Genomic DNA, 12,559 nt, shown 5'->3' with positions numbered 1-12,559 from the left:
AAGATTGTGCCATACGAAAATATGCAAAAAAGATGCTCTTTGTCTTTGCCATGTTATACACACACACACACGGCTTTACAGAAGCAAAATAACGGAAGGCAAAGTACAATAACAATGTGGTTTAATGGTTCAGCTGTGCAACAGTTGACGAGTGGTGGCGGATCTTGCAGTTGTTACCGTGAGAACTGTCTGTTCCTGTTGTCTGTTCCAACAGGGACAGGCTTGTAGATTACAGACTTTTCACGTTTCTTGGGTGGTCCTCCTTCGTAGCCGTAGTTGGCAGCTCGGCCCTTTTTCCTGGGCCTTGCCTTGCTGCTGCCGACGTCTGGGACTGAGTTAAAGTGGCTCATATCTGTTACAAGAGATTTGTCTTTACATTGAAGCTGTTAAAGGCAGTTCCACAACCGTTTCTGTGTGATCATCAGCATGGCTGGTATCAGATATCAACCAGAGAAGAGCCAGCAATGCTATGCACCTGCTGCAGTCTCGAAGTGGCCATATGACCAGGGCATTGGCGAAATGCACATACGGATGCCACTGTCAGTTATTAACCCTGACCATACTAACAAAAGTTTACACCTTTGGGGTGTACCTTTGTTGCACAATGATACAGTAGTTGTCATCTGTCTCAACAAACCAGACCGCTAAGATTTCTGAAGGGTATGAGAACTCCATTATACAGCTTCGCTGTCTTAGATGTACTGTAAGAGTTACTTGCACGCAGCTGCAAAGGTTTGTTTTAGGAAACAAAACCACATGCATTTTACAAAAAGGGGACAATAGAGCAATGTTTTGCAGCCAAATCAAGCTTCATTAACAGATCTAACCAGCCAGGCTGCTTGCACACTAGTCAACAGGGTGTCCCACCTAACATTGAACAATTTAATAACAATGAAGCCTTCAGAGCAGCTGAAACCTAGTGTGTTCGTAACTGCCTAAGGAAGCTGCCAGTATATTTTGTGTTCTTATCAAGTAATCAGAATTGATTAATAAAAGTTTTAATTGTTACCTTAAAGGCTGAAATTTCCACACAAGGTTTGTACATAGGGTACGCTTGAAGGCACCACTTTCAAATGTTTGCAACATTCTATCATTTGGGTAGCCCTCTCTGCTGCATGTTTTCAAATGTGCTTCACAAACCTTATATTTGCATTATATAAAATACACCCCAATAGAAAATTATTAGTTAATCAGTACTAATCATTCAATAATCATCTTAAAATTTGCTCTGAGTTAATTTTTTTATTATAGACTGTGGATAGCAAAAGATGTCCTTGCGTTTCAGTCTGCCCTTTATGTCCCCAGATTTACATCATACTCACTTAGCCCTTCAGTGCAAAAGGATACGTAAGTCAACATTTGGAGGCACCAGGAAGCCAAATGACTTGGCCACTTGAATGAGGTCCAGTGTGTTGACATCAAAGATGCATTTCAGGTGGTGCGAGTCATAGGCTCGCACGTACGCCTTGTATGCCTCCTTGGCTGACATGTGCAGGTAGTAGTTCTTGGAAATGAGCTTCTCCAACTGCACACAAAGACACAAATGCAAAAAAGAAAATATTTATTTACTTATTTACAGAATACCTACATTGCTATAAATGTATTACGTAGAGGGAAATAAACAATCAGTAAAAATAAAGATTTTGGCACAAATAAACTCGCAATCAAAGCACCACAATAGCATTTAGAAAAGGAAATACAAGTAAAGTGAAACAAACAGGTCTTCAGGAGATAGAGCATGTACTATTGTTTTACAGGTGCAATAGCACAGCATAGAATAGAAGAGTTCGTTACTTGACACATTTACTATATAATTTGATAAGCTGTTCCATTGTCTCATTGATTTGGGGAAAAAAGAATAGCAAAAGTTGCTTGTTCTGCAGTTACACTATAGGATGAGATTCTCTGTTGTTATCACAAGTAGATATGTAATCTGGTTCCAAGAGATAGTTGTAGTGATTGATACCTGCCTGACTGTCATACATTCGGTGCAATAGCTAGAGCCTTAGCGTCTTCCTGTGCACATGTAGCAGACCCCATGCTTGAGTACGGGCTGTAATTATTACAAACAAACCTTACTGTTTGGTTCTGCAGTTTTTCCAGTCTATTAATGAGTTAATCTTGATAGGGATGCCATACTACACAAGCATAATCAAGTACTGTATTGTCCTGACATGCAAGAAGTACAAAGTTCCCTTAACTTCGCACGTTGCCTGTTTCAAATTTCTCCTAATAAAATGTAGCACCCTACTAGCTTTTGCAATGACAGTGTCAATCTGTTTATGCCAAGTGAGTGATTCACCAAATGTTTCAAATTCTGCAATATTTTGCTGTGTTCCGGATATCCAAATATAATACCACTTGGTACTTGTTGAGATGCAGCAACACTTAGCATAGGCTACTGTAACAGTCTTGCCCAAATTTTGACATTACAAGCAAGGACAGTTTAACACAGAAGCACAGCATCCATCATGGATGGTGATATTCTGCCTGTGATAGAGATGAAGGCTATAAAGTGCAGCTCAACAGCTTTTGAATGGCCCCTCACCAAGTCTGGCCATTTTGAGCGGACAAGAGCCGTGCATACAATGTGCGCTAACGATCGTGTCTTCCAAGTAGCACAATGCTACGTGCCGTGGAAAGAGTTAAAATTTCAACCCAAACGCACTTTGCCCTTCTCCTTGCGGGTGCCACGCTCCAAGCCAGAGGGATGACACATACGTGCTAGTGCGCATACGTACATGTGTGTTTGCTGTGATGTCGCTCTTAGTGACTCGTGACTTCAAGAATTATACAAGGCAACAACTGTTATTTGTGTAATCTGTTGCATCAATAGACGAATTAAGGTTTAGAGAAATAATAAAACATGCAAACCCAATGTCTGCGTGTACAGTAATCCCTCGTTATAACGAAATCGCGTTACTCGAAATATTGCTTTATTCAAAATTTCTTCTGGCCCCAACCCAAACGTATGCATATTAAGCTGCACTACTTGGAGCACACGAGGAGTATGACACACTTAGAGTGAAGTGGTGAGGGCAGGCATCGCCGCCACTGAGCAATGACCCTTTTGCACATGCAGTGTCAAATAATACCACCACCGAATTAATCTCATGCAGGCACAAACAAGCCACAAAAGTACCAAACCCATGACCGATGACTGCCTAGTAACGAGTACCAAGTGAGTGTCGAGTGCTCCCAGCTGTTTACTGCGGACCAAATGGAAGCTGTCAAATTCCATGGTGCAGTGTGCCCGGACCATTAATCTCAGTCGCAGTTGCATGGCTGGTGTCCCCCATGATGGAATCCACACGAAAATGAAGTTTTCCTGACGCTTTGTGATGCCAGAAAACCGCGGTCTCTTGGATGCCAAAAAGTGGCCAAAAGACAGCGGGCAGACTTGTGCCGTAGCATTCCATGGGGTGTGCTCGATGAGCAATGTTTTACAGCTCTAAAGGGCACTTCTGGTGCTGAAACGTGCCAAAAAGCACAAAAGAAGTGTGCCTCCGATTATAAGAGCCATGTTTGACATGAGGAGCTTCGTTAACAAATCGGGAAGACGACTTTGGGGAAGCCAGTCTAGAAATTTGCTTGCCGATCACCATAATCCGCCTGCATCGCAATAAAACTGCCCCTAGCTTTGCTGCACTTTTGACAGTGCAAATCGACCGATAACTTGGCGAAAACACAAACAATCCGAGCGTCGCCAGCAGCGAGTCAGGCTGTCAACATGGTGGGTCAACGTAACCTGGCGTTTCTCCAATGATTTTCTCTAGCCAGTCAAGCACAATTCGCGCCATCCGACTTTAGACAAACGGTCTAAATGCATGGTAGGGCCACTGAATTTTGTTGCTAGACATTTGGTCAATGGCGTGGATGCGATGGTGCGCTGACACCAAGACTTGAAACAGAATTAGCACAGCGTCGTCAACAACAGCACGCCAAAAAACCCTTGTTTTGCAAACTTCATGACTGCACACCTCGGGAAAAAATTACCCAGGGATCATGCAAAGCCCCTACTGCAAAACCGTTCAGTTTTCAAGATTGCGCTGCATACTCACAATGAGCGGCTAATCGTTCTTTCAGCACAACAAACAAAACCTCACACTCGAGCCACAGCATTTATGGCGCTTTACAGTGTGATATTCTCGTAGTCTTCTGTGACCTCTGCACCCCCCTATAAAAGCGACCCCCCATTGCCTTGCCCTCTTCATTCACTCTCCAGTCTGCAAGCCGTTTGGATGCCAGTCACTCCTCTCATTTGCCTTCATGTCAACTCCTCGCCTCCTTGCTGCCAGTTTCGACGTCAGCGCTCCTCCAAAGCTGCCCTCTTCCGGCCTGCCCTCCCGAGCACAATCTTCCATCAATGGATGCCCTTCCGTGGTTCCTGCTTCTTGGGTCTCCACAACTCCAATCGCCTTTCTTCTGCTACATGTGAAGCTGATGCCAACCCTACCATTAAAACTGCTGCCATCACTAGCATGCACTGACGAGGAAAGCGAGATGCTCTGATGACATTTTGAAGCTTTTGCCTTCTGCGTCGCCTGCCGCGTTCAATCACTTTGGTGCCGACAGCGCATGCGTTTGGATATGTGCTGCAGGCCATGTGATTGTGTGTTATTCAGAGTGCTTTGTTAGGCGTGCCTTGCATGTGCTTTTGTGGTCTACAGTGATAAATGTCATTGTCAGTCTCCGGGCGAAAGTGTCTGACTTTGGTGCAGAAAGTTCTGCTGGTAAAAGAAGTGGAAAAATGCGGCCAGCAGAAAAACCGCGAAAAACACTGCAAAAGAATTCGGCATACCGCTGTCTACTTTATCAACCATATTGAAAAATAAGGAAGCTGTGCTGGATGGCTTTGAAGAGAGCTTCTCGGCGAAGAGAAAGAGGAATCGCAATTCGAAATACCCTGAAGTGGAAGATGCACTTCTACATTGGCTGAAGAATGCCAGGAGTGTGAATCTCCTCGTACATGGACGTGCACTTAACACAAAATTCCAAGCTCTCACCCTTTAAATTGGCCATAAAGATTTCAAGTGCAGCAATGGCTGGCTTGAGTGGTTCAAGAAATGACACAGCGTGACCTCGAAGTCCACCATTGGCGAAAGTGTAGCCGGGAAACGTGACATTGTAGACATATGGTGCCAACAACAGCTTCAAGCTCTACTTGAAAAGTATGAAGACAAAGACATGTACAGCCTAGATGAGGCTGCATTTTTCTACAAGATGCTACCAAAGCGCATGTTCACTACAGCTGGTGGATCCTCATCCAGAGGAAAGCAGATCAAGAAGCGCATCATGGTGCTGTTTGGTGCCAATGCAACAGCCGAGGACAAGCTTCCCTTGTTGATACTGGGGAAGGTCGAGAAGCCACGGCACTTCCGAAATGCAACTATTCCAAAGGAATGCACCTACAGAAGTAACAAGTGAGCATGGATGACTGCTGCTATTTTTGAAGACTACGTGCGCCTTCTGGATAGACAGTTCGACGCAAAGAATTGGCAAGTGCTTTTCATAATTGACAATTGTCCGAGCCACGGGAAGGTCGACAATCTGAAGACAATCGCTGTGGAATTTTCACCTGCAAACACAACCGCAATACTGCAACCGATGGACCAGGGCATCAATGAGACCGCCCGAAAGCTATACCGCAAGGCTCTTTTGCGGAGCATTCTCATAGCGTATGATGCCAGCGAGAGGCGCAACATTGATCTATTTGGTGCAATCCATTTGCTGAACTTTTCATGGAAAGAACTCGGACCTTCGAAGGTCGCCAACTGCTTTGCGCCCGCTGGCTTTTCCCGTGCTGTTGTCGGCGACCCTGAAGATGACCAGCCTAATGATGACTGGACTTGCAGCGATCTGTAAGAGGCTGTTCATAAAATTGCTGGCCAAAAGGTAAAAGGCAACTTCGAGACATTAGTGTTCGCTGACGCTGCTGCTCCGGTGGTCGCCCCAGAAATGGATGCGGATATACTAATTGACACCGTTGGTGGCCCTGATGGGGATGCAGAGCCGGCGGACTAAGAGCCACATGAGCTGCCAACTATGGTGTAGACGCTCGAGTACCTACAGCTGCTGTGAAATAAGGTTAAATGCATGAGCGGTGACCACAGCTTTGTGCAATGCTTGGTCAAATTAGAGCAGGCGTTGTTCATGCCCGGTAAGAACTTGAAACAGCCAAAGCTCACTGCCTTTTTATGCACCTGAATGAAGTTTGGTTCACTGAATACATTGTATTCTGACTTCCTCACAGTTGTGGCACAATTAAAGCTTGACTGCTTTAGCTTTTCGCGAGTAGTTGCTTATATTGAATTACCGCTTATGAATTTTTTCGCCGTTCCGCTGCCTTCGTTATAACAAGGGATTACTGTATTTGTTTTACTTCGCACCACAGAAAGAGAGATGTACTTCTGTTTCATCTATTTGTTCCCACATTGTGCAGTCGCGCACGCTGACAATGAAACTTTGCCATTTTCTACCGTGTTTCAGCGAGCAATCATGCTCTGTGATCTGCTTGTGTCTGCCTCAGTGTTCATGTAGCACTGACTTACAGCACTAGTTAGGTGTTCTCAAACACAGCATGAACAATCGTGCACTGTGCGAAACGAGACAAACACAACAGCTCGTGTGCAACACCATCAGCGAGAGTGCGCTGTGCAGCAAAAAAAAAGCAGGGGGGGGGATGAAGGCGGGGCCCTTCGTCGAGGTCCGGTATTGGAGAACACAAGGAAGGAATTTCGCTGGCGGAGGCTAGATGGGGCAAGTGGAGAGAGTGTCTTTTTCTGCAGTGGCCCTCGCCTCCAGAAATCATGGGTTCAGGGCGCTGAAATATTTCTATCTCGACTTGTGACGTCAAGGAACACAGTAGCAATACTGTGAAAGGCAAAACTAGCTTTTATTGGGCGAACCTGTGCCCACAAAACAGGCTACACTTAAAGCACAACGAGAGCGGCGAACACAGTCGGCGATTGTCGAAAATCTGATCAGCGGGTCCAGCGCGTCGGCTTTTATACAGCAGTCATCGAATGTTCCAGACTAATCGTTGGGACCCGCGTGCCTTCCACAAAGTTCTACACCATTCGCGTAACATGATGAAATCAGATAACACAAGCTTCGGTGACAACAGACAGCGTATAGAAGCATCGATAACTTTCCAGAAACTTCGGATACATGCAGGCGCTGTGCGATAACATTTGTTACGCGGCGAAACGTGGTCGCCCGATAAATGTAAGTACACGTACACGGACTATTAAAGGGACACTAAAGGTTACTCTTAAGTGAACGTGGACTGTTGAAATACCATCCGAGAAGCCTCGAAACGCTTGTTTCGTGCCAAGGAGAGACTTATTTTAAGAGAAAATGCGTTCTAAAGCGTCCGCGTACCTCTAGCGCAGTTAAAATCGCCCGCCCTCCGATCGAGGAGTACTGACATCATGGTCTCATAGTGACGTTGCGCTATCGGTGAGTAGAACGGCGTCCGCAGACGGCGCTACGGCTTTTCTGCGCAAAACGCAAATGCACGGCCAGAAACAGAGCCAAGACAGAGCCGACAGCAGAGCGAAAGCTGGAGTATGGTGGCTAGCGGAAGGAGAAACGCGCGACCATAAGCTTGTACTTTATTCTATGACGCAAACTTCGACGCTCGTCGCAATGGACCCTGACAATGACAGATTGGCTCGCGATGCTGGGCTCAACTTCAGCAATTTGAGCACTGACGAGCGCAACCTGCTGCTGAGGGCTCGCGCTGCCGGCGTCGTTGCGTACTACGACGGCGGCCTCGACACCGGCTCTCCGGAGCGGGAAAGCAACGAGGGCTTCCTACGACATCACAAGGACGTGGCATTCTCACTGCTTGTTCGAAATGAAAGTTTCGCGAGCCAGCAGAACCCGCACAGCACGACGCGATAACGAAACTAATGAAACTCCAAAGCGTGCGCGGCGCAGAGTCGAGCGAAAACGAAACCTTTCGACCACCCATACTACTGAAGGGTAACGTCAAAATGTTATTTTTTTCTTAGAATCGAATATAGACGTAGACGAGTAGTATTTTCTTCCGTCTTATAATCGAATGAAATGATATTTTTCATACGAGTAGTTGAGTATTAGTAACACAAATTATGAGGAGTGCTTTCATCATCAGGCTAGCACCGGAATGTCGCTGGGGGGTCTCAAATCGTGTCATGCATTTACCTCAATTTCTCGGTTACTAAAGCTCCGTTCGCGATTTGATTGACGCCTTAGACGTTCTAGAACATTGCTCTACCACTTTAACTTGACTTTCTGGTAACCTTTAGTGTCGCTTTAATGAACCAATTTGAGGAATTCTTGCAGTTGAACGCTCCTTATAGGGCACGTAACAACTTCGAGCATACAACCAAAATTTGCTATGGGGCCTGGTGAGGGGCCCTTTAAAGGTTTTAGAAAAAGAACAATGGCAGTAAAAATGTGATATTATAAGATGCCATGAAGAAAAAATATATTTTCAGATAAAAGAAACACTAAGCCAGCCTGTAAGGCTACGCAAAATAATGCTTTGGATGAGAGAAGCCCTTATGCCGCTTCCTTTTATCAAGGTATGTCAGGTTACAGCCTACAAACATCATACAAGCATGAAAATCTAGTAATAATGAACAGACACAAACTTTTCTTCCTACTTTTATTTATGTGAATTTAACACCTAAAAGCAACACAATGGCTTCAGGTGATTCCATAGTTAAGAGCAGCAGATGAACTACAGTGAACTGGAATTCTTTACTATGCACCTAATTCTTCGTACATGAGAAATTTTTTACATTCTGCTGCCATCACAATGTGGCTGGGAATTGACTTTGTGGCATCACACTGAGCACCAGAATTCTGGAGCCAACGTTACACCGAAACAGATATTTCCTTTTTAATTTAGCAGTGGCGACACTTACTCAGTGAAATATCTAGGATGCTGAGGTCTACCCAAAACAAAGCACTGCAGAGAACTGCCATCGAACTCACCTGAGGCTGAATGTTGGCAATCTTTGCCCAAGAGAACTCAAACTCCTGCAGGGGCACCTTGGCCACCTTGAGATAGCGCAGGAAGCCCACCTCCTCTGGTCGCAGGATTAGGAGAGCGTGGCCACGGCCACCCTCACCTCTTGCCGTACGGCCTACCCGATGGATGTACTCCTGCACAGGACAATACACGCCAAGACTACACCAACCTCTCATCCCGTCTACTTATGCTAGGCGCATTTTGAAGTGCTGACATTGCAAGTCGGTTGTAATATATACTTCCCTTTCTTATAAGGCAAAGGGTTCACAGAAAGGTGGAGACAGTGGCTGAAAACCAGAAGCCAAGATTTCGACTGGTGATTTGTCTTTGTCAGAATGGAGACAAGTCCCATTGCTGAAAAATTCGCTCCAAACTGAGGTTTTCTTTATTCAGTCACTGTTGATCAGTGTTTGGGGAGTGTTGTTAGCATTCAGTCTTTTTAACCAACTCAAATTTGGCAACTTGATGTGTACTTTCACTTTTACGTGCCTTTCTGAGAAGCTTGGACTCTTTTTACCTAGTCTGCAGTTAACCGATTTTCAGCTTAGTGTTACTTTCGTGGTAAGCTCGGGTACAATAAATTATTGATATAATGGCCACTTTTTGTAGAGTTTTAAGTTATTTTATTAGAGGGTCTGGCAGTAAAGAGACGCAGAAACAAGCTATCTACTGACCTTGGGGTCATCAGGTGGGTCATACTGCACAATCCAGTCAACCTCGGGAATGTCAAGGCCTCTAGCAGCAACGTCTGTGCAAAGCAGAATTCCAGACTCCGCATTACAGAACTGGAAGAATGTGGTCGTCCGCTTGGCTTGCTTCTGCTTTCCCTGAAAAATTACCGCAAAATCATGAGCATCAGCACTTGGGCCTCCACAATACTTCAAACTACAGCTTATAAGGACAAGTAAAAATTAGCTAACAATTAGTGTAGTGCACAAAGGTCAAGAAAGATGCAAACGCATCTGCCTGAACTACATTATTAAGAGGGAGCTTTAGCTCAGGCCCAGCTCCGACGAAGCCTATTCAAATAAATGTAAAATGCAAAAACGTTTTTCTGAGATAACCCATGGACCAATTTTAATGAAATCTGTTGCATTTGAGAGAGAAAGTTAAATTCTACTGATTGTTAGAAGCAGAATTTTGATTTAGGGCCTGAATTTCGTTATAAGAATTTTCAAAAATTCAAGTTTGAAAAAAATAGAAGCACGAAGTTTACAAATTAATAGCTCGGCATCAAGAACAGATATCCCAGTTCTGTAAACGGCACCCACTATATCACTGAAAGCGGACAAATTTGATGTCATTTTATATCTTACATGAATTTGTTACCTTGTGTACAAGGGATCTGCAAAAGCTGTATTTCCATATTACTAAGTTTTTTGAGATTCATGTGTAACATATCAATGTTGTCTGCTTTGCATGTACTATTAGATGCAATTCACACAATTGTGAAATCATTTTTCACTGCTGAGTTGCAGAGTTGTAAACTTTTCAGTAGTTTCGTTTTCAGAAAATTTGATTTTTACCACTTTTTAATAAAAATTTACGACCTAAATCAAGAATTTGAAACCAACACCCACTTGATTTTGAGTTTTTCTTTTAAATGCAACAAACCTCGCCAAATTTGGTGCAGTGGTTGCCGAGAAAAACAAATTCTCCTTTTACATGTACGTAGATAGGAGCACCCGAGCTAAAGCTTCCTCTTAATGCTCCATGTTCAATTCCGTACACCATATTTACTTGAATATAATGTGCACTTCTTTTCTGAAAAAAGAAAATTGCTAAAAAGTGTTATAAACATCAGAATTGAGTGCAAGATATAATATCCAATCGTGACACTCTGTCATCATTTGCACTAACAATTGCTGTAATCCAATCCAATCCACACGCTGCTGTGGCATTATTTATGCCTGCTTCATTACTGAGATACCCTGAGCTGTTGTTAGTGATAAGGAGGCCTTTGACAGTTATGATTAAGTGATGCCTGTGGTCCACTGCGGCTCACATGAAACACATTTCATTTTCCAAGTGATAAAAAATCGCCATTACTCTTTCTCTTACAATGAAAGCCAGGTGAGTGAACAGTCAAGGGCATTGCATTTATCATTCCTGGCCATGAAAACCAAGTGTGCGCTACAATCAAGGCAAGGGCACAATAGAATGCAGTACCCCTATGGCAGAAGAAGACATGTCTTCAGTTTATGCCTACACTGAGACAACTGGGTCATGCAAGCAAAAAAGTATTTTTTTTAGTGACTTAGCGAATGATTGACACATTTTAATGAACTTTCTGTTCTCTTCCCGCAGCCCCAGTCTTTGTCGTCTTTCTATCTTCACGGAGGTTCTGCTTCAGACACTTGACAAGTCTTAACTCCCATCATCTAACTTTACATAGCAGTTGGAAAAACTGCAGCATTGGTACATTCAGAACGTACATTGCAGGGCAACATTTAGGTGCACAGAAGTGAATGTCATAGAACTTACATGAATGCTCATGACAGGCAAGTCAATATAATTCAGCAGCTCATGATGGTACTTGACCGAGAGGCACGAGCTGAAGAACACCATCACTTTCTTTTTTCTGTTCTTCTTCAGGAAGGTGAAAAGCAGCAAGAACCGCTTGTCTGACGGGCATACCACATAGCCCTGTGCAAACAAAGGAACAAGTGAACTTTGCAGTTCACTATACATATAGACAAAGCACTGTCCATTGCTAATGTTCCAAGGACAGTGTTCTGGTGACCTGACCTAATAATGTGTACATTTGCATCATCACATTGCAATAGCTAGTACCAGGTTGACCTTATGGTATAAAAATATATAGGTTATTACAGGTCTCTATAAGTATAGCACTATTTCTATTAACAAGCACTGAACTGACACACAGGTTTATGTCCAGCTTGATTACAAGCACTTAAGCCTAGTAATTGTGACAGACTGCCATGATGATGTGTAGGGTTTAAAGGGGCCCAAAATGCTCTTCAAACATAATAAGAAAATGTTGTAAATCTGCAGAGCAGATTCCTTTGAAAATGTGAACCAAATATTACTGCACTACATGCAGCAGGGAACTTACAATCTTGTGTCAAGAACAGCGAAAAATCGCTTGCTCTCTCCTTTGCAATGTCGTCACACAGCTACATCGCAAGCAGACAAACCCACCAATAGTTACTGGCTCGTTTTGTGATCACAAGAACATTCTCAGTAATATGATAAATTCAAATTTTGAGTTAATTAAGTGAAGAATACACATGTCTTCAATCTCAAAAAGAAAAAAAAAATTTCATCTTTGCATTTCCGGTCTACATGTGCCATGCTCAAAAACAGCGTTTGCTGAGCATGGCCTCCGAGATTGCACCGGTGTGCTATGTAGTGCAGATACCACAGCTGCCATGGGGTGCCACAGTGAGCGCTCTCGTCGCCAAGAGGATCAGACAACCATGTGCGCTGATTAGTCTCTGCAAGTGACATAGCCTCCAGGCGCTCAAGTGGCCATCTCACATCGAAGGAGTACTGCACACGCCTGAACTGGAA

The 12,559-nt window shown here is 44.0% G+C and overlaps 1 protein-coding gene across 2 annotated transcripts in view; it reads right to left on the bottom strand.

The window, feature by feature from the left end:
* Positions 1–104: 104 nt before the first annotated feature.
* Positions 105–12,559, bottom strand: part of pit (probable ATP-dependent RNA helicase pitchoune) — a 29,922-nt gene continuing 17,467 nt past the window's right edge. The window contains exons 8-12 of one of the 2 annotated variants that reach the window (XM_075696635.1): positions 11,510–11,671; positions 9,700–9,852; positions 8,989–9,159; positions 1,348–1,525; positions 105–370 (exon numbers count right to left, since the gene is read on the bottom strand). In XM_075696635.1, coding sequence (XP_075552750.1) covers positions 174–370; positions 1,348–1,525; positions 8,989–9,159; positions 9,700–9,852; positions 11,510–11,671 — 861 coding nt within the window. In that variant the 3' untranslated portion in view covers positions 105–173. The remainder of the gene's footprint in view (positions 371–1,347; positions 1,526–8,988; positions 9,160–9,699; positions 9,853–11,509; positions 11,672–12,559) is intronic. The other variant, XM_075696636.1, reaches the window with a different exon arrangement.

The sequence above is a fragment of the Dermacentor variabilis genome, chromosome 6 (genome assembly GCF_050947875.1).
Source record: "Dermacentor variabilis isolate Ectoservices chromosome 6, ASM5094787v1, whole genome shotgun sequence".
In the NCBI taxonomy this organism is placed as follows: Eukaryota; Metazoa; Arthropoda; class Arachnida; order Ixodida; family Ixodidae; genus Dermacentor; species Dermacentor variabilis.
The sequence above is the reverse complement of the archived record's forward strand: the minus strand, read 5'-3'. Positions and strand labels throughout refer to the sequence as shown.